This window comes from Pseudophryne corroboree, chromosome 2 (assembly GCF_028390025.1).
Source record: "Pseudophryne corroboree isolate aPseCor3 chromosome 2, aPseCor3.hap2, whole genome shotgun sequence".
NCBI lineage: Eukaryota > Metazoa > Chordata > Amphibia > Anura > Myobatrachidae > Pseudophryne > Pseudophryne corroboree.
This window is the reverse complement of record NC_086445.1, coordinates 862542939-862566362: the sequence shown is the minus strand read 5'-3', so window position 1 is coordinate 862566362 and position 23424 is coordinate 862542939. Positions and strand designations below refer to the sequence as shown.

General features: G+C 43.3%; 1 protein-coding gene across 8 annotated transcripts in view; it reads left to right on the top strand.

Annotated features, from left to right (window-relative positions):
* SPECC1 (sperm antigen with calponin homology and coiled-coil domains 1) overlaps positions 1–23424 on the top strand; it is a 1059948-nt gene that overhangs the window by 584158 nt on the left and 452366 nt on the right. For all 8 annotated transcript variants that reach the window (XM_063955878.1, XM_063955877.1, XM_063955880.1 and 5 more), the window contains 3 exons: positions 14506–14713; positions 16428–16501; positions 18201–18376. In XM_063955878.1, coding sequence (XP_063811948.1) covers positions 14506–14713; positions 16428–16501; positions 18201–18376 — 458 coding nt within the window. The remainder of the gene's footprint in view (positions 1–14505; positions 14714–16427; positions 16502–18200; positions 18377–23424) is intronic.

Here is a 23424-nt window from a genome sequence, read left to right as displayed (position 1 = left end):
AAGTCCTGCAACGCTAGAAACCATCTAGTTACACGAGCATTCTTGCCTCTATTTACATACATCCATTTTAAAGGGGCATGGTCTGTCATTAGTCTGAATTGTCTACCCAAGAGGTAATATCTCAAGGTATCTAGTGCCCACTTAATGGCCAAAGCCTCCTTTTCCACAATGGCATACCTTTTTTCATGCTCATTGAGTTTCCTACTCAAATAAATGATAGGGTGTTCGTCCCCATCTCTGGTTTGGGACAGCACAGCACCTATCCCTACCTCTGAGGCATCTGTCTGTACCACAAATTCTTTTGAAAAATCTGGTGTTATCAACACCGGTTGTGAACACAAAGCCACTTTTAACGCTTGGAACGCCTTTTCTGCATCAGGGTTCCATTTCACCACATTTGACTGCTTCCCTTTGGTAAGGTCTGACAACGGCACCGCTGTGGTCGCAAAATTAGGAATAAACCGTCTATAGTACCCAGTAATTCCCAAAAAAGCCCTTACCTGTTTTTTATTCACTGGACGAAGCCAGTTTTGAATAGCATCAACTTTATTCAATTGGGGCCTAATCAGACCTCTGCCTATGGTGAAGCCCAAGTATTTGACCTCCTCCATTGCGAGGCAGCACTTCTTTGGGTTAGCAGTTAACCCTGCCTCTCTGATTGAGTCCAGTACTGCTTGTACTTTAACCAAATGTGACCCCCAGTCTGTACTGTGAATTACCACATCATCCAAATAGGCAGCTGCATATTTTCTATGGGGCCTCAAAATTTTATCCATCGCCCGTTGAAAGGTTGCTGGAGCCCCATGCAACCCAAAGGGTAACATCTTATACTGGTACAGCCCCTCCGGAACCGAAAAGGCTGTTTTTTCTTTGGCGCTATCAGATAAAGGTATTTGCCAGTAACCTTTTGGTCAGGTCCAATGTGGTGAGAAACCTGGCTGTTCCCAGCCTTTCTACAAGCTCATCCACACGGGGCATGGGGTATGCGTCAAACTTGGACACCTCATTTAACTTACGAAAGTCATTACAGAAGCGTATGCTACCGTCGGGCTTCGGGATGAGCACTATGGGACTGGACCACTCACTGTTAGACTCCTCTATGACTCCAAGTTCTAACATGGTTTTAACTTCCTTAGAAATAGCTTCTCGCTGAGCTTCAGGAATCCTATATGGCTTTAAATGAACCCTGACCCCTGGTTCTGTGACAATGTCATGTTTTATTATGGTCGTTCGGCCAGGCAGCTCTGAAAATACCTCCCTATTTTGGATGAGAAATTCTTTAACCTGATTGTTCTGATCAGCTGATAATGTCTCTGACACCTTCACTGCGGGAAGCAACCGGGGTGAAGACACCGAAGGGCAAGGCTCCGCTGACAGAGACAACCTATCTTTCCAGGGTTTGATTAAGTTAACATGGTAGATCTGTTCGGGTTTTCTCTTTCCCGGCTGGTATACTTTGTAATTAACCTCATTCACTTTTTCCCTAATCTCAAATGGACCCTGCCATTTAGCTAGGAATTTGCTTTCCACAGTGGGTACCAAAACAAGAACTCTATCTCCAGGAGCAAATTCCCGTATCTTGGCACTCCGGTTATAGACCCTCTGTTGAGCCCTTTGGGCCTGTTCCATGTGCTCTCTGACAACAGGTACCACGGCTGCAATCCTATCCTGCATTTGTGTTACATGCTCAATAACGCTTCTATAAGGAGTGGGCTGTCCTTCCCACGTCTCTTTGGCAACATCCAACAGCCCTCTGGGGTGTCTACCATACAACAAATCAAATGGAGAAAACCCCGTAGAGGATTGAGGAACTTCTCTGATGGCCATTAACAAGTAGGGCAACAAACAATCCCAGTTTTTCCCATCTCTCTCAACAACCTTTTTTAACATACTTTTTAATGTTTTATTAAACCTTTCCACCAACCCGTCAGTTTGGGGATGGTAGATGGACGTCCTGAGGTGAGTGACCTTAAATAACTTGCACAATTCTTTCATGATCCTTGACATAAATGGAGTACCTTGGTCAGTCAAAATTTCTTTTGGTATTCCCACTCTACTAAATACCTGCACCAGCTCCCTAGCTATCGCCTTGGTTGTGATAGTGCGTAAAGGGACAGCCTCAGGATATCGAGTGGCATAGTCCATAATTACCAGGATATACTGATGGCCCCGAGCAGACTTTAACAAGGGCCCCACGAGATCCATGGCTATTCTGTCAAACGGGACCTCTATAATAGGCATGGGAACTAGTGGGCTCCTGAAATGGGGTCTAGGGGCATGATACTGGCATTCAGGACAGGAAGAACAATATTCAGACACTTCTTTATAAACCCCTGGCCAAAAGAACCTTTGTAAAACTCTTTCAGTGGGTTTTTCTGCCCCTAAATGTCCTGCGGTAACGTGACTATGAGCTAAATCTAGTACCGTTCTCCGTTAAGGCTGGGGAACTACCAGCTGTTCCACCACATCCTCACCCCTTTTGACAATGTGGTACAAGAGCTCATTACAGATGGCCATGTGGGGATACGTAACCCTGTCACCTGGTACCACAGGTTCCCCATTAACAATCTTAACATTCTCTCTAGCCTTTATTAAGGTAGGATCCTTTAACTGTTCAGACGCAAACAGATCCTTCTTTACCTCCAGGTCAGGCACGCTTTCAGTTCTAACTACTATGTCTCTGTTCCCGGCAAGAGGGTCCTCACTGGACTCCCCATCTGTCACTTCCCCAGCCAAACTAGCAAAAGGCAAAGGGCCAGAAAGTTCCGAAGACCCACGTACATCCATAAAATCACCGGTATTATCAACTGGTTTTTTACTTCTCACATCTGTTGATAACCGTGATTCCCACAGTTTCCAAAAATGAGGAAAATCCCTCCCTATTATGGCCTCATGCACCAAGGTAGGGACCAGTCCCACTTTAACCATTGCTGACCCACAACAAGTTTCTATATTCACCTCAGCAGTGGCATAATGTTGGGTATCCCCATGTATGCAAGTTACCCCAATAGGTATTTGCTGGACCTTTAAGGGGTTCACTAACCCAGCTTTCACGAGGGTAACTAAACTTCCTGAATCTAGCAAGGCCTCTACCCGGTTACCTTCTAAGAACACATCACACATTTGTTTTTCCAGCTCAGGTGAAGGTACCACAGTACAGGCTAACCTAGCAAAGAAAGACATTCTGCGACATTCAAAGGCAGCATCACATTGCATGGGTTCTTGCGTGACTGGGCAATTGGCAATAACATGACCTGGCATACCACACCTAAAACATTTAACCACACGATTATCAACCCATTTGGGCAGCATAGACCGTTCTAGCCCCATTGGCCTGTTTCCAGGGCCAGTGTTTACAGTCTCTCCAGCCTTGCGTTCTCTTAACCGCCCAGCAACGTTTTCCCACGGAACAGTCTTACCAGTCTTTACTGAAGGGCGCTGTCGAGGACCTATGGGTTGCTGGGTGGTCATCAGTAGTTCCTCTGCTGCCAAATACCTCTCTACCATGTCCACTAATTGGTCAGCAGTACCCGGGTTTCCATGGCTCACCCACTTGCGCAGGACCATGGGCAAAGATCTCAAGTAGCGGTCCATGACGACTCTTTCCACCATCTGGGGACCAGTTAATGTCTCTGGCTGTAGCCATTTTTTTGTTAGCTGAATAAGGTCGTGCATCTGGGAGCGCGGAGGCTTCTCCATGGCGTACAGCCAACGGTGCACCCGTTGTGCTCGTACTGACAGCGTGACTCCCAGGCGGGTCAGGATCTCAGTCTTTAGTTTATCATAGTCCCAAGCCTCAGCAGGGCTTAAATCAAAGTAAGCTTTTTGGGGCTCACCTGACAGGAAAGGTGCCAGCAGACTGGCCCACTGTGCTTTCGGCCAGTTCTCACACTCGGCAGTCCTTTCAAACGTGGTCAGATAGGCCTCCACATCATCAGCCTCTGTCATTTTCTGCAGGAAGTGACTGGCTCGTATAGAACTAGAGCTGGTTGGAGCACTGACGGCCACATCTCCAACCCGAGCTGCAAGTCTCTGCACCACTTCTGCTAAGGCCTCTCTATCCTGACGCTGTTGCCTGTAAAGTTCATCAACAACTGCCTGCTGTTGTCTCTTATTTTCCTCCATTGCCACCTGCTGCTGTCTGTTGGCCTCCTGCTGTAGTCTCCAATTTTCCTCCATTGCCACCTGCTGCTGTCGGTTGGCCTCCTGCTGAGCCGCTGTAGCTTGCAGCAAGGCTTTAAGCAGATCCTCCATGTCAACAGATTTTTCAGGCGGCTTTGCAGCTGCTTTCACCCAGGACATATATCAAACCCTCAGGGGTGAGTCTCAGTAACTTCACACTGGGCTGTATCTGCATAAACCACCGTTTTCTGCAGGCCTCACAAAGCTGCTGCTTTCACTTATGCGCAGATCGGCCTGCTCGCATTCTCCACCAAGTTGTAACACTGTAGGGGTGCAAGGTGCCTTTTCCTGGGGAATATGGCAGCACGCAGCAGCTGAGGAACAACACAAGTCCAGTTTCTGGTACAACTGACCCCGGCCAGTTTTATTGAAACAGAAAATAAAACAAACCCCAAAATAAAAATACCTTGCCTGTCCGGCACTAACTAAACATAAGATGTTCCTAACTGTCACTAAACAAAACACAGAGTTCTTCAGTACATACTGTATAGCTTACTTGCATCAGAAAGCGTGTCTCTCACACACAGATCCTGCAGCCTTCCCAGGCAGTCTGCCCATACTAATCAGGTTAGAAGCACTATATCACTCTTACACAGCTGAAACCCTGATTAGCCCTCTGTGAGGCCAAAGACCCGAACTGGGCCCAATGTCTAGAACTCGCCTTATCTCTCTCTCAGAGCCTTTACCCAGCTTTTACAGCAAACTGAAAAGGTTCAGACAAAACAAAAAGCATTTTTCCTAGAAGTTAACATTTTCTAAAACATGTAAGACAAGAACCTGGGACAAATATACCTGCCCTCAAACACTATCCCAGTGTTCTTGTCACAATATGTATAGGGCCCAATAGTATGATAGTATTAATTAGTGGTAATCATTGCTAATAAGATCCTATTCCAGAAAAATACACTGCTGCATTCTGTGTACTGTGGTCACTGTGTGGAATGAGGAGCAGAATCCAATTAAGTTGTATATTGTCACATGAATGTACGTTTTACATGCATGCAACCCGTGATGGAATAATGCATACGTGTGATAACGTGATATGTTACACTGTAATGCCCTAATTTAATGTGAGAAAACAGTCTGACTTCCTTACATTATATAGAAATTACTACTAGAGGTAATTTTGTTGTCACTCCAGACTTCGTTGTCTTGTTGTGTATTTGTTTAAAATAACTACAGTGCATCTGGAAAGTATTCACAGTGCTTTACTTTTTCCACATTTTGTTATGTTACAGCCTCATTCCATAATGGAATAAATGCATTTTTTCCCTCAAAATTCTACACACAATACCCCATAATGACAATGTGAAAAAAGTGTTTTTGAGATTTTTGCAAATTTATTAAAAAATAAAAAAATCACCCGCTTTCTGGGTAAAAAATGGGTCACTGTTTTTTTTCAATCATCTGTATAATCACCAAATGTTATGTTATACCTAAAATGTAATTTGTTGAAACCACTACCTGCTGGTATCTGATTGTATTTGTGATCCCATGAATAAAAATTATTATAAAAAAAAAAAATCAGAGATCACATGTACATAAGTATTCACAGCCTTTGCTCAATATTTTGTTGATGCACCTTTGGCAGCAGTTACAGCCTCAAGTTTTTTTGAATATGATGCCACAAGCTTGGCACACCTGTCTTTGGACAGTTTCGACCATTCCTCTTTGCAGCACCTCTCAAGCTCCATCAGGTTGGATGAGAAGCGTTACTGCACAGCCATTTTCAGATCTCTCCAGAGATGTTAAATCAGATTCAAGTCTGGGCTCTGGCGTTGTCCTGCTGAAAGATGAATTGTCGCCCCAGTCTGAGGTCAAGAGCGCTCTGGAGCAGGTTTTCATCCAGCGCTCTGGAGCAGGTTGTCACTGTACATTACTGCAATCATCTTTATTATTATTATTTACCAGTTATTTATATAGCGCACACATATTCCGCAGCGCTTTACAGAGAATATTTGGTCATTCACATCGGTCCCTGCCCCAGTAGAGCTTACAATCTATATTCCCTACCACATGTACACGCGCACACATTCATACTAGGGTATCTTGCCCTCTATCTTGACTAGTCTGCCAGTTCCTGCTACTGAAAAACATCCCCATGCTTCACTGTAGGGATGGTATTGACCTGCTGATGAGCGGTGCCTGGTTTCCTCCAAACATGACGACTGGCATTCACGCCAAAGAGCTCAATCTTTGTCTCATCAGACTGGAGAATTTTGTTTCTCATGGTCTGAGAGTCTTTCAGCTGCATTTTGGCAAACTCCAGGCAGGCTACCATGTGCTTTTTACTAAGGAGTGGCTTCCATCTGGCCAGTCTACCAAACAAGCCTGATTGGTGGATTGCTGCAGAAATGGTTGTCCTTCTGGAAGTTTCTCCTCTCTCCACCGAGAAATATTGTAGCTCTGACAGAGTGACCATCAGGTTCTTGGTCACCTCCCTGACTAGGGCCCTTCTGAGGGCCCTACTCGGGGCCTATCGGGGGGATCGCTCAGTTTAGATGGCTGGCCAGCTCTAGGAAGAGTCCTGGTGGCTCTGAACTTCTTCCATTTACGGATGATGGAGGCCACTGTGCTCATTGAGACCTTCAAAGCAGCAGATATTATTCTGTACACTTCCCCAGATTTGTGCCTCGAGACAATCCTGTCTCGGAGGTCTACAGACAATTCCTTTGACTTCATGCTTGGTTTGTGCTCAGACATGCACTGTCAAGTGTGGGCCCTTATATAAACAGGTGTGTGCCTTTCCAAATCATGTCCAATCAACTGAATTTACCACAGGTGGACTCTATTTAAGTTGTAGGAACATATCAAGGATGATCAGTGGAAACCGGATGTACCTGAGCTCAGTTCTTAGCTTCATGGCAAAGGCTGTGAATACTTATGTACATGTGATTTCTTAGTTATTTATTTTTAATAAATTTGCATAAATCTAAAAAAAAAAAAACGTTTTTCTTTTTTCACGTTGTCATTATGGGGTATTATGTGTAGAATTTTGAGGGAAAAAATTAATTTATTTCATATTGGAATAAGGCTGTAACATAACAAAATGTGGAAAAAGTGAAGTGCTGTGAATATATTCCGAATGCACTAGATGTATCTATATGCGTGTGTGTGTGTGTGTGTGTGTGTGTGTGTGTGTGTGTATATATATATGTATATATATATATATGGCAGTACGGATGGTGTAATGGTTAGCATTACTGCCTCACAGCACGGAGGTCATGGGTTCGATTCCCACCATGGCTCTAACTGTGTGGAGTTTGTATATTCTCCCCGTACTTGCGTGGGTTTCCTCCGGGTACTCCGGTTTCCTCCCACAATCCAAAAATATACTGGTAGGTTAATTGGCTCCCTACAAAATTAACCCTAGTGTGGATGTGTGTGTGTACATGTGGTAAGGAATATAGATTGTAAGCTCCACTGGGGCAGGGACTGATGTGAATGGCCTAGTATTCTCTGTAAAGCGCTGCGGAATATGTGTGCACTATATAAATAACTGGTAATAATAATAATAAAAAAAATATATATATATATATATATATATATATATAGTGTGTGTGTATATATAAATATATATATATGTATATACTGTGTGTGTGTATGTATGTATGTATATGTATATATATATATATATATATATATATAGCAAGGAATATATGCATACGCTATATTATTATTGAATTCAAGTGTTTCAGTCAGACCTGTTGCCAGGTATATAAAATCACGCTCTGTAATTCCATAGCTGAAGAGTTCCGATCTTCCACTGGCATTGATGTAACGACAAAACCTGTGCAGCGGGAGCTCAATGGAATGAGTTTCCTTGGCTGAGCAGCCACATGCAAGCCTTACATCTCCAAGTCCAATGCCAAGCATCGGATGGAGGAGTGTAAAGCACATATACACTGGATTGTGGAGCAGTGGAAATGTGTCCTGTGGTGTGATAAATCACGCTTCTCTGTTTGGCAGTCAGATGGGCGAGTGTGGGTTTGGGGGATGCCGGGAGAACATTACCTGTCTGACTGCATTTTGCCAACTGTGAAGTTTGGTGGAGGAGTGATAATGGTATGAGGCTGTTTTTCATGTTTTGGGCTAGGCCCCTTATCTCCAGTGAATGGCAATCCTAATGCTTCAGCATACCAAGACATTTTGAACAATGCTATGCTTCCAACTTTGTGTCAACAGTTTGGGGAAGGCCCTTTTCTATTCCAACATGACTGTGCCCCAGTGCACAATGCGAGGACTATAAAGACATGGTTTGATGTGTTCAGTGTGAAAGAACTTTATTGCCCCGCACTGGGCCCTGACCTCAACCCCATTGAGCACCTTTGGATGAACTGGAATGAAGATTGCGAGCCAGGCCTACTCATCCAACATCAGTGCCTGACATCATAAATGCACTACAGAGAGATTGGGTAGAAATTCCCACAGAAACACTCCAAAACCTTGTGGAAAGTCTTCCAAGAAGAGTGGAAGCTGTTATAGCTGCTGCAAAAGGGGGGCCAACTCCATATTAAAGTATATGTATTTGAATGCAATGTAATTACAGTCCCTGTTGGTGTAATGGTCAGGCATCCGAATACTTTTGTCTATATAGTATGTGTGTGGGTGTGTGTGTTTATACCTATCTATCTATGTATATATGTGTGTGTGTACATATATGTATGTGTGTGTATATATAATTATATATATATATATGTGTGTGTGTGTATATATATATATATGTGTATATATATATATATATATATATATAATATATATATTCATTCAGTCACTGTGTTGGACACCTGTTTTTGTTGTAGTTATAAGAGTTACATTGAAGCATTAATTGGGAGGAGTCGGGTATGTATGGTATTTTTTTCCCCTATGCATCAGAAAGTTAAATATTTCCTCTGTGACAGCGCTATTTGAGTTTGGCACTTGTTATTTAATGATGATCATACTCTGATGAATATTCAATGGTTAGTGAAGTAATGCACTTACCCCTGGGCTCTGAATATTTGAGTTTGTTCCATATATGCTCATGGACACACCTTTGTTGATGTGGTAAATCTGTGAACCCCGAGGTATTGTTAATCTTCACATACAATGAGTGCTCATCCTGTTCTGCACTCACACAACCTTTGTGGCCTATGAATTTGGGAGTGATTCATTAGTCAGTCAGTCCGTCCAGGACTGCGTGTGTTTTCCCTAAACTGGACAGGCGTTTGCTAATGGATTGGAACCAGAATGAATCTATGGGAAAAGCGTATTCTGTAGTCGCTGCCTGTGAAAGCTGTAACTTAATATTCTTATTATAAGTGACCAACATTCAGGGAAGGCTATTTTATGACATGATTTGAATGTTTTTGTGCTCCAGATCTCCCGTCTAAAGTGATGGGAGATCAGTAGTCTCAATTTAATTTTTTTTTTTTTTTTTTTATTGCTCTGATCACCCCCAAATAGATGAGGTTTAGAGGCGAATAGCAGCTAATCTCATCTAAAGTCCTGGTTAGGGCGCCCAAACTAGGAGGTGCACACATTTCTTCTCACACCTCAGGAGGCAGCGCAGAGAAATGTCACTCGCACAGCTAACGGGCGTCTAAATGTATCGATTGAATTGCTCCATTTTGCGCTGATCACAGGGCATAAATCAGCCCCATGATGTTGCAGTTGATTCATAGTTGATCTTTTTTTGTCATAATCTCACATCAAACTTTAAAACATAAAATAAGCATTTGTTTTAGTTTTATATAGCGGTTTGTTGGCTTAATATATAATGTCCTCTTTTGTTTTGTTGCCAATCCTGAAGTAATAGGAGAAGGGACAGGGGGCTATGTGCAATGAGCCTGCAAGTTGTGGAAAGTGGCAATGTTCTGTGATTAGCCACAATAATTAAAATGGCATGAGAATAATGGGACGCTGGTTTTAAAGGAACAGTGATAAATACCATTTATGGGGTGTTTTGCATTTGATATTGTTGCTACTTTTAAATCCAGCTGCTGAAACCACCAAAGATGCAGTGGTTTTGAAAAAGCAGAGTTTAATGCATTTACCCCCAAGTCTTATTACATATCACATTTTTTCCCTTTTCTATGTTGGTTGACATGTACTTAGAAATGCCGTTCTCTGCTAATGTGCAGCTGGAAGATGCTAAGTAAAAGTGTGGAATGAGAGCCCATCTTCACAATGTTAATTTACAGTACCCTTCCCTTCCACTAATTTGATGAGGCAATTTGTTTCTGCATACTTACTATTTAGTTTTCTACCGTTAATCTCAAGAAAACATATTTCATGGGGACCAGTTCCTAAACTGTTTGCAGATTTCACAGCTTTGGAGAAAAGACATTGGGCAAGAAATATGCCTGCCCTCAAACATGATGTTTCATAACTGCACATTCCTATACCCAATCAAGATAAGTGACTGTTTGATTGCATAATTTAAAGCCTATGTGCCTAATTCAAGGTTGATTGCAAAAGCAAAATCTTCCTCTAATGGGCAAAACCAAGTTGCACTGCAGGGGGGCAGATATAACCTTTGCAGAGAGAGTTAGATTTGGGTGGGTTATTTTGTTTCTGTGCAGGGTAAATACTGGCTGTTTTATTTTTAGACTGCAATTTAGATTCAGTTTGAACACACCACACCCAAATCTAACTCGAAGTGTTCGCAGTGGCTGAGTAAGTCCTGGGTTACTCAGAGACTGCACAAGATCTATTTGCACAACTGTGCTACACATAATACTTGCCTACCTGACCCTCTCCATGAGGGAGAAAATGCTCTGTTCCTGGACTTTCCTGGTAATGTATGATTGCCATCACCTGTGGTGAAACACCTTTCTTATCAATTAACTAGCTCACCACAAGTGATGGCAATCATACATTACCAGGAAAGTCCAGGAACAGAGCATTTTCTCCCTCATGGAGAGGGTCGGGTAGGCAAGTATGCTACACATGCGTTCGCACACTTGCAAAGCGAAAATACACTCCCTTATGGGCGGCAACTATGCGAACGCAGGTCTGCAAAAAAACCCTAGCGAGAGATCAGGTCTGAATTAGCTCCATAATCCCTAATACTACAGTATTTGTGTTACCAATACTGTCCACTAGGGGAACCCTTGACACACGTGAAAGTCATTGATGAGATAATATTTTTGCTGCTCTGTGATGTCACTAATTTATTCTCTGTGCTGCAGATTTTTTTTATATGTATGTATATATATATATGTATGTATGTGTATATATGTATATGTATATATATATATATATATATATATATATATATATATATATATATATAGAACCGGCACTCACCCTACAAACATTATGCTCCGGTGCCCTCTGGAATCATAAGTATAGAGCAGAGGTTCTCAAACTCGGTCCTCGGGGGCCCACACAGTGCATGTTTTGCAGGTCTCCTCACAGAATCGCAAGTGAAATAATTAGCTCCACCTGTGGACCTTTTAAAATGTGTCAGTGAGTAATTAATACACCTGTGCACCTGCTGGGTTACCTGCAAAACATGCACTGTGTGTGCCCCCGAGGACCGAGTTTGAGAACCTCTGGTATAGAGCCAGGAGGAGACAAACAGCGGCACTCGGGAGACTTGTTCAAAGGACATGTAGTGCAAAAAAATATTTAATCCATAATGGAATCAAGTGACCAACGTTTCGGGGCCGTGGCGCCCCTTTGTCAAGTGGTTTACAAGCAGCACCTTCCATGTAAAAATAAAACCATCATCACATATACACATAAACAAGAGGGTAGGGTGAGTGCATTACATTTTGCAGGAGATGTTTATCTCGTGTAATAAGCAACATCCAGACAGTTCTATATTTTTAAACCTGAAATTTTCTTGCATGTTTTACAATTGAATAGTTCCAGACCCTCCAACATGACCTGCCCCACTAGGTACAAAATGCTCTGTTTCTGGACTTCCCTCTTAATTTATTATTTCCATCACCTGTGTTGAACTAGTTAAATGATAAGAAAGCTGTTTCTTCACAGGTGATAGCAATAATAAATTAAGAGGGAAGTCCAGAAACAGAGCATTCTGTACCTAGTGGGGCGGGTCATGTTGGAGGGTATGTAGTTCTTTGCCATGTGAGATGTAAATGGCCACTAATTGATTTCCTCCCTTCGCGTATAGCTAAGTTAACTGAATAGCCCAGGCACAGCAATACAATTTAGGGGCATGCAGTGGGAGGCTATGGTTGTATGTCTAGTGAAAATACTCACAGAGAGGAAGAAATCTGTGCTATAATTTTTTACGTAATCCGTATTCTACAAAGGTCTTCAGTGTTGGCTCTCCCTCTGCACCCTCTGGTAAGCTGAATACTGGCATGTTGTCACCAGAAAGTTTTGCAAGATCATCTTATTTGGTTTTAGTAAGCAGTTGTTTTTGAGCTCTTGCATTATTGGAGGGGGATAGTGTACGTCAATGTGTTTGTATTCAGTAGTGTTGTACTGTACAAGGAATGTGGCTGAGATTTTCTGCAGGGCCCCTGTTAAACAATTGACTTTTCTTCCACTTTTGGTTAATACTTGGGATCTTTTCTGGGATCTCATAGTGCAGCCATGTAATTTTGGGTAATAACTGCTAACGGAACAGGTCAGGATATTAAGCTTGGTCTTCTTCCCAGAAAACGTAAATTTCCGCAGGTGCAATAAACTGTATCCGGTCTATAGCTATGCACTAAAAAGGTCTACAGTCAACAGGTCGACCACTAATAGTAGACATGCATTAGGTCGACATGTAAAAGTTCCACAGGGTCAAAAGGTCAACATGACAATGGTCAACAAACATGGTAAATACAAGTTGTTGTTTTTTTTTGGGGGGGGGGGTTCATTTTTTGTTTAACTTTTTCATACTTTACCATCCATGTGGACTACGATTTAGAATAATAACCTGTGGCGAGCGAGGCACCTTGCCCGAAGCATGGCGAGCAAAGCGGTACACTAATGGGGCTTGTTTGTGGCAGAAAAATGACAAAACACCCCAAAAAAACAAAATAAAAATTGTATATCTTTTTTGGGTTGACCATTTCTGTGTCAACCTGTTTTTTTCCCTGTTGACCTTTCAAGTCTGTTGACCTTTTCTACAAGTCTACCATCAGTGGCCAACCTATTGACCGTAGCCCTTTTTAGTGTAGCATGATAATGTTCCAGTTAGACAACAGCAATGCACTGTAGTGAATACACCATAGTATTGGGAATGCAGTAGAACACTACAATATTTTCACACAGTTTACATTGGAAACTGCTCAAACCATATTGGAGCACTGGTATATATTTTATATATAGTGGTCCTGCTCCACCAGGTAAATGGCCTTCCATAAGAGTAAAGGGGGGTACACACGGGGAGATGTGTGCTGAGCGATTTATCACAGAACTCTCAGCACACATCTGTCCCCCTGCTCAGCACACAGTGCGTTGTGTGCTGAGCGAGCAGAGGGGGGCGGGGGGAACGCTCACTTCACCCAGCAATGTAACTAGATTGTGCCTGCAGGCCAATCTAGAACTGGCGATAGCGTCGCGCATCGCTATCGCTATAGGGCATAAACACGGGGAGATCTAGTCAGATTGCTTGGAAATTAAGCATACATCGCTCACATCTCTCCGTGTGTACCCCCCTTAACAATGTATATATCCTAACACGCAGATGAGGGTGTGGGACCCACTGGGGATTACTCCTGTACTCCTGTACACCTGTGGTCCAGTCTGACTCTGTAGTGTGGCTGAATACACTAGATCTGGTTAGGTCAGCCTGGCAGCAGCAGCAGCAGCGTGTCCCAGAACATTATATTCAGGAGATTTCCAATGTGTTTTTGCTGCAAAATTGTTCCTCTGTTTTATGGAAAAAAGACACTGATGAGCGAAGAGTAAATGGCACAGAAGAGCTTTGTGTTTCCTCCTGTCTGTACACACAAGGTGAACAGCCTGTAAATGAACTGTACCAATATTGTTGGTGGAAATCTGAAACATACACTTAGTAATTTCCCCTACTTTATTTTATAGTTATTGGTATTTCACCATTGTAATATCCTTTGCTCATTAAATACTATATCCTTATGCTATGTGATTTCCTTATGCTAAGGCAAAGTGGAGTACTTTAAATGCTAGTTAATGCACTCTGCAAACAACCAGCTCACAAAGTCACAGGTCTGCACTGTATTTGCGGATTGAGATGATTATTTTCACATACAGAACAAAAACACGTCTGTTACTTCTAGTCCGTTATTACCTGCCACAAATTGACGATTGGCTTCATTTCCTAAACCTTAATTTTACTTGTTTTGCGGGTGAGGTTAAGCAAGATTGTGTTAGCTCATGAACTCTGCTCCTCAGGTGGAAACAGAATGCCATGACCTGAAAGAGCTGGGAGACCAGAGGGAAGAACAGTTGAAATCTGCAAACATGAGGCTTCAGGAGAAGGGCTGTGAGAGGGAGCTGGAGATCAAGGACATGAAGGACACCATCTTTGAGCTGGAAGACCAGGTGGAGCAACATCGTGCTGTCAAATTACATAACAACCAACTCATCAGTGACCTGGAAAGTAAGTGCATGCAGAATATGTTCTCTTCCACCCTCACAGTGCAAAAACAAGGGATCCGGGCTTCTTTTTTTGTGTGTGAAATATTAGTCTTTATTGAATTTTTGACATAAGGAAACATGGGGGATCAGACACGGAGGTAAGTCAAGGCCCAGGGGAAGAAAATGCAGTTTATGCACATAACTTGGTAACCAGCACTAAAACATAAAGAAAAAGGAAATAAGTGCTGGGGCAGACATCGGGAAATGGCATAACATTCTAAAGTTGTAAACAAACATAAAAAAGAGCAAGCAATAAGAACCGTGTCTCAGTGACTAGAGTGAGGGGAATTTAAAACACTGAGATCCACTACCTGAGCGAGATTGGATTCACCTCCCTGTTTTTCACTATTTTTACTCCATCCAAACCATCTCCTAAGAGCAGAGGAGGCTTAAGAAGAATATATATAATCTGCCGTCTCAAATTCAAAATACCTCTATCTCTCCATCAATAGCTTTCATACTAGGTACAGAGTTCTGGGGCTTTTAACTTCAATTTTATAAAACAGCATACATGTTATAGGCTTACCATACTATCCCTTTATACCGGGACACTAATGAATTACACAGGTTCTCTAGCTGCTTAAAATGAGGTGAAATGCAGGATTGAAGTCAGCCAGCCACAGAACCTGTGTAATTCATGTGTGTCCCGGTTTACAGGTATTGAATAGTAACGCTAATTATAGAGGAATTGGGGAGCACTGATCGTTAAACGCGGTCACTAAATTATTTCACTGTTTAGATACAGTACACTGATTACTATTATGTTAATTGTTTCATAAATTAGGCCACATATGATCAATCTAGACCACATCCTTTACTTACTGTACTGTAAGTCCTATGAGGAAAGCATATGAAAGTCCAGAATACCTAACAGTATTCATATAGTGTGTGCTCACCAGTCTGTTTGTGTATTCAAATGTCCGTAGGGTGCAGTGTCCCGCAACTGTAGTTACAGCTTAATGCAGAGTCTCTGTATATTAACAGATGCTGGCTGTACGGATAGTAAACTCCTGATAGAATAGTCTCTAAATGGGGTAACCCTGACTAAACAAGCAGCTGGGGACGTCTTGTAAGAATATCTAATGGGACTCCGGTCTCCCTGTCCTGCTCTTGGGATATGCTTCCATGGCCCGCTTTGGTACTGTACAAGTGTTCCCTGGTGCATATAACCACTTGAGTCCAGTATTGGTGGGGAAGAGATGTGTACTAACTTAAGGTTTAGGTTAATCTCCTGCCGGGCACCCCTCCACTACAGAGTCTTACCCCAGTCTTCCTGCTCCAGGTGCCCCTGCTGTTTCTTGTTTCCTCTTCAAAGGAGATAATTCAGTACACCATTTACTAGTATTATGCCATGTATTTGCAAGAGGGTTAGACTAGGAACACGGACAACGGTAGAATTGGAAAAGGTGCATTTTAACAGTGTTAGGGCGCACAAAAGGGAAAGCTGTGACAATTATAACATGAGATCACATTGAAGTGTATGGGGGAAATGGTTTAAATGCAGTTTAGCAGTAGTACTGTACAAAATGTTTTTTTTTTGTTTTTTTTTAAAGCTACAAAAGGGAATTCTCATTTTCTTATTATTAGTTGTGAAATAGTGCCACATGCTGGCCTCATTGTAGCATTGCATCACTGTACATTACATGCACATAGAAACCTGTGTGTTTATTGTTTAGACAAAATTGACAAACTGGAGGAACAAAAACAAGATCTGGAAAGACAAATGAAGCTCCTAACAAAACAGATGAAGGTATGATTCTTAGTGATGTTTTTGAAAAAGAAACTGAATTTGTGGTTATTAAAAGCATATAGGGATGTATTCAATTTATCCAACAAGTCGGAAAAATTGCTTTTTACGACTTTTATAGGTCGAATCTGGATTCGACTTATTCAAGTCTGTTGCCGTTTTTCAGACTTGTCCGAAATCCCGACTTGTCGGAAACCACGTGGATCGGCGGATTAGCCCGCGGATCCACGTATTTTGTCGGATTTGCGGGCGTTTTCGGCAATGCCGATTCGACTTAAAAAAAAAAGAAGTCAGATCGGCATTGTCGGAAACGGGCAGAAACCTGTCGGAAATGCCGCAAATTGAATAGTGAAGTGTTGGAGATGATCCAACACTAATGGAATAGACCCCATACTAATCATAATATATTTCTTGGAGCACACTGTGAAACAAATAAAATATGTAATCATTTTGCATACCATAAACCAGAGGTTCTCAAACTCGGTCCTCGGGGGCACACACAGTGCATGTTTTGCAGGTAACCCAGCAGGTGCACAGGTGTATTAATTACTCACTGACACATTTTAAAAGGTCCACAGGTGGAGCTAATTATTTCACTTGCGATTCTGTGAGGAGACCTGCAAAACATGCACTGTGTGTGCCCCCGAGGACCGAGTTTGAGAACCTCTGCCATAAACCTTTACAAACCGATCCTTATCTAATAAACCACTGTTTTGTAATGAAAACTTTGTTTGTATGATATGTAAAACAAACAAAATAAAAACAATAAAACCCACAATGATGTAATATTTTGTTAAACCAATATTAGTAATTTAATATATGAAACTGGATGGATACATATAGTAAGTATATTGCAACCTTATCTGGATTTTATCCTCCTTTAATGAAATCTGGAAACTCCTCAAAGTCTGAGTTCTGTATATAATATCAGATGATGGCCAGTGCATTTCCAACATAGCACCGCTCTGCAAATGACCCTGTAGCTGTGTAACTGGGTGTAAGACAGGTATTAAAAAGATACAGTCATTAGGTTGACAGGGTCAAAAGTTCGACACACAAGAAAAGTTGAGCGTTGTTTTTTACCCCGAATTGTTGAAATGCGTTCGCTTGCCATGCTCCAGGCGCGGTGGCTCGCTCCGCTTTGCTCGCCACAAGGTTACTGATGGTAATAGTTTGTGACATGGATAGTCAGTTTGATGAAATGCGTCCCCCCTGTGGGCTCACTTTGCTTGCCACGCATCGGGCACGGTGGCCCGCTTAGCTCGCCACAGGGTTCTTAAGTTAATAGTTTGGGACATGGATAGTAAATGCAGCAAAAGTTGTAAAAATTAAATTAATCCTAAATAAACGTGTCGATCTTTTGACCCTGTTGACCTATTGACTGTAGACCTTTTTCGTGTAGAGCTGTAGACCGGATACCGTGTAACTCACAGCAAAAGGATATTTGGGAAGTGTGTCAGCAATATGTACTGTAACTATGAATCCATGTTGTGGTCAGCCCTGGTGCTATACAGTAGTTTGCGTCATTGTAGTGTGCAGAATCTAATTTGGTCATGTTGGTTATATTATGGTCATATTATAACATTTAGGTAATACATCTACATTTGGTCACAGTATCGCTCTGCTTTGCTGCCCTGTAAGTGCTGGCCAGTCGGTGATTCTATAAGAAGATGCTGGTAATCATTGACTTTACTCCACGCAGGAGGATGCTGAGGAGTGGAAGCGCTTCCAGGCAGACCTGCAGACCGCAGTGGTGGTGGCAAATGACATCAAGTGTGAAGCCCAGCAGGAGCTGAGGGCTGTGAAACGGAGGTTGCAAGAGGAGGAAGAAAAAAGTACTCGTCTTCATCGGGAACTGGAAGACATGCAGGGGGGCAGGTCAGGCTTGCACTGGTTTAACATTTATTTCCTGTCTATGTTAACATTTCCACACTCACTATATATACAGATATATACTAATTTAAATGAACCAAGTTAGCAATGAGTCCACAGGGTTCTAAAGAATACATTCAGGGAGTGTTTGGTGTGGTAGTTACTTGATATCTGTGATTTACCCAGTCAAGAGTATCTGCTACTATGTAGATCAGTGGTTCCCAAACACAGTCCTCAAGGCACCTCGACAGTCCAGGACTTAGGGATATCCTCGGCTTGTGCACAGATGGTATAATGAAACGAACTGAGGTACCAATTAAGTCACCTGTGCGTAAGCATGGATATCCTTAAAACCTGTACTGTTGGGGTGCCTTGAGGACCTCGTTTGGGATCCTCTGCCGTAGATTGTATAATAATGCATTACAACTGTATTAAAGAGCCTCTCACCTCCTGTGCTTAATTTCTAATGCATTAGTAATTGGACTTTGTGGGTTCGGGTTTACCTGGATTCACTCAGACCTCAAAACAGCATTTTATTGGCTATCCGGCTGTCACATGTTTTGGATAGCTTATTAAAAATTTCTGGATAAATCCGAACTAGTGCTAATTTGGCATTGAGAACAGAGTAAATCTAAACCTGCACATCTGTCTTATTAATAGAGGACCTGTTGCCATTGTCACGTGGGTTTGCTAATTTTGGGAGACTTTTTCTTGATGAACAAAATAATTTTTCCCTTTGAAAAAATATTAAAATAAGACACAGACCCAGACAGTCTGATACTATATTGTATTGTTCTGTTTAGTACTTTTTTAGTTACATTCTATACAGTTATTGAATACAGTACGGACATTTCTCTGCCCCGTATTAAATGAGGTGCACTCCTGTTCTTACTGCGGCAGGGCCATTAGGGGGCTACAGAGCCATTCTCATGTTCCGCTGTGAGGTCTTGCACATCCTGGTATCTCCTTGTTATGTGATAACAGTGAGCAGGCGTGAGAGGTTATTCCTGTGCCTGTATCTATCACTCCATATGGTACCTCTTGCTGCAACTGCTGTTGCTGTTGAAGGGTAGACAGAAAATCTGGTTGGATATGGGCTAAAAAGAGTAGTATAGTTTTAAATTGTGCTCATACCTGACACGGACAGTCTATTATCAGGGTACTCTTGCTTTTCTTGCTGCAATATATCCCAGTCACATACTGTACGCAATACCATTCAGGTTACAGTAAGTGAATACTCATGTATGTTTGTGATACCATTACTTAGGGGCAGATGTATCAAGCATTTATCAAGTACATTCTATAAAATGATAGGTTGATGCCGATTGGTTGCTATGGACAACTACTCCACTCTATACTGCATGATACATCTCTCCCTTAATTTCTTGTGCAATACGGGACTGCTTTTGGAGCAGTATGTATATAAGTAATGAATAATGCAAAAACATGGTCTCAGGCACTGTAGCGGGTAGTGTTAATTCTGTTAAGAATATCAGCAGCCATCCAGAAAAGGGGTATGCCAGCCCCCCAAAACAGACAATTTATTTAAAAGAATCCAGGTGGCGCTTAATAATACATACGATTATCAATATTAAAATCAATTTTTTTAAATTCTACTAAGAAGACAATAGTAATAAACCTCCCAGGGGTATATCAAAGAGTAAATAGTATTATAGTAATATATGATTTAAACATTGAATATAGATATCCATATAAAAACATGATTAAATAGTTAAAATAGATTACCCAAATGAAGTGCCCATTATTCGAAATAATTGAAATAGTGTGGTTTCCACAAGATGGATTTAAAGCATTTGGTGGTCAGTAGATGGTAGTGAGGTTATATCGCACAATAAGCCACGATGTAGGTACAGCAGCAAGGCTCTCAGATGTAGACAGTCTGCCTGGGCTTCTATTACAAAGTATAAATGGAGAGCACAAAAGCCGGGGATATAGGTAGTGACCACTCACATTGACAGGTGGAAGGTAGGTGTCTGATACCGTCGATCCGTGCGCCAAAATCAGCGCTGCGGCTGGGAGCGGGCACCGATTGGTAGTGAGTCCCGGTCTGTGCTCCTCAGGGGCTTTGCGCTCCTAAGCACGGCTGCCGGCGCGGTAAAGATGGCTGTTTGCCACGCTCCATTTGGCTTGTGTGAGCGACTCGCCAAGTGTTGCTCCGGAATTTGCAGCTGGAAAGTCACCAAGACAGCAACACTGTTTACAGGTTAATGGGTAATTCTCCGTCCACCGGGGGGAGATGTAAAAAACCTGTATCCTTTAGGCGATTCAAAGCACAGCAGGGCGTCTTTGTCAAAAGGCAGAATTTTAATATTGGTAATCGTACGTATTATTAAGCGCTACCTGGATCCTTTTAAATAAAATGGATATACTGTAAGTGGTACAGGACCATGTAGGTTATACAGAATGAGTGTAAGATGTGAGGCAGTGACACTGCCTATGGTCAGGCGTCTCCAGCATGTGGCGTAGGTATGGTTACACACAGTTACACTCCCTGACCTTGTATAATATCTATACTATTATAACTGCTATATGTATGCGCTTGTGTTCATCCATGTGTTTTATTTGTGTTTCTTGCTTTATCAGGGAAGTGTGTTTTTGTGTTCTGTATAATATGTAAATGTAAATTAATTTCTATTTTAATCGCAACCTGCACATTCCAAATGTCTTTTGTCCAGCAAAACGTCCCTGTCTTATAAGAGTTTATTTGTGTCTGTCCCCAAACTCTAAAATGATTCTGTTCTAATACTTAACTGCTCTGGTTTTCCCTAAACTTTGTAAGATAAAATGTACTGAACAGATTACAAAACCTCTGAGGTCCTGATGCTGAGGTGCACACAATGCCAACATTCGCGCAATTGGTTGATGTCTTCCAACTGCACAAGCATCTAAGTCTCTTAAAGCCGCGTAACACATGCATCCCATCTGTGTGCATACAGAGACGTGGGACCGATTGCAACGCATGTCCTCAGAAATGTATTGGGAGGTTACTGGGAGGTGCCTATTCAGGCACACAGAGGGGCACTGCCTTGTGGGAGTGTCACGGGTATGTTGCATAACTGGTTGCAAACATGGCCGTTTAATCCCTTACATTGGAGGCCATACTGTGATGGATAATCTGCACCTCGCATGGGGCAGGTGTAAGTTTGGATGGTGCGACCGATGGTAATGTCTAAAGACTCACAAAAAGGTGTCCCAGTCCTTGCACACTTATACACCAGGGACGTGCAGTCAGGGGAGGCAGGGGAGGCTGTGCCTCCCCTGTCATTAATGATTAAAATATTATAAAGAAGATACTTATGACACATATTCTGTGTCATGAGTATCTGCTTTATATTATCCTAATCATTACTAGTGTGTAAAATGGGGTTGGGAGGCACCGATCGTGGTGCCTCCCTGTCAGATAGGGAAAGGTATGGAGAGCGGGGGGTGGGCACGGGCGGTGCCTAGCAATGGGCATTAAAAGCCCATTAAAATAACATGGGAAAGCGGCACCATTAGTGGTGCCGCTTTCACACAGGGACGTGCTTTCAACCTATGGAAGCACGTCCCATGTCAGTCAGGCCACAGTGATTGGCCAGCGGATCCGTCACTGGATCCGCTGTCAATCACTGTTGTGGGCGCGGCGGAGGTGCGGGTGTCGGCGGAGGTGCTGGCGGCGATAGGCGGCGGAGGTGCTGGCGGCGGAGGTGCGGGTGACGGAGGTGCAGGCGGCCGGGCGCGGGCGGCGGTGCAGAGTTTGGGCAGCGGAGCGGTACCAATTTCAAAAATGGCGCCATAGCGTCATTTTTGAAATTCAAGATGGCCGCCGCGAGCCAATCACGGCTTGCCGCGTCATCACCCCGCCCCCTCCGGCTGACTTATATAAATCAGCGCGAGGGAGCGGCTGTCAGTCCGACGGCGGAGGAGGAGCGGAGAAGAGCTCCTGATGGCAGAAGACGTCGGAAGTCCTGGATGGGCGGCGGCTATGCAAAAGAGCTTAGCAGCCGCCGCCCACCAGGTGAAGATGCTGAAAGCCCTGGGGAAGGCGGCGGCCATGCAAAAGAGCTTAATGGCCGCCGTCTCCCAGGTGAAGACGCCGGAGGAAGACTATGGAAGCCCTGGGGAGGTGGCGCCCCCCCCAGGTGAAGACGCCGGAAGCCCTGGGGAGGCGGCGGCCATGCAAAAGAGCTTAAAGGCCGCCGCCCCCAGGTGAAGACGCTGTCAAATAAACTATTTTTTTTTTTAAAGAGACTGGTGTTTTTATTTTAATATTTTCTTTACAGGTGGAGAACAGGTGCCAGTAGGCCATTTATGTCCGGGCATGCTGGCACTTGTGGTTCTCCATGTGCCAGCATGCTGGGGCAGGCTTGCTGGGACCTGTTGGCCACCTGTAAAGAACAATATTACTGTTCTTTACAGGTGGACCACAGGTGCCAGCGGGCCATTTATGTCCGGGCATGCTGGCACTTGTGGTTCTCCAAGTGCCAGCATGCTGGGGCAGGCTTGCTGGGACCTGTAGGCCACCTGTCAAGAACAATATTAACAATGAACCCCGCACCCACCGCCACCAGGGGTGCGGGGCATAGCACTGGGCTATCAGCCCAGTGCTGGTTGTTGCTCGGGAGAGGGACCCCATTTTCATTTTTTGGGGTCCCCACTTCCGAGGAATTCCAGCCCTGGGCTGACTGGTTTGGGGGGGCAGATTAATGTTATGGCAGGGGGACCCCATACCGAGTGTCTCCCCTGCTATGGCATTACCCCCCCTGGCTGGTTCTGCCCGGTGCTGGTTTCACGAATGTGGGGGGGGGGGCTACACTTTTTTTTTTTTTACCCCACTCTATGGGGAAAGGGGGGTGGCTGCTTGTGCCTCCCCAGCCACCGACCTCACCGCACGCCACTGTTATACACCAGGGTAAAGTCATTAGCATAAAGGCAGCAAAAGACGCTAAAGTGGTGGCAACAGCGTGCGATTTACCACAGTATGTATTTATTGAGACTATATAGGGATTTTCTCACTGTATGAGTATCTCTTTCCCCAGTCACCTGCCAAACAA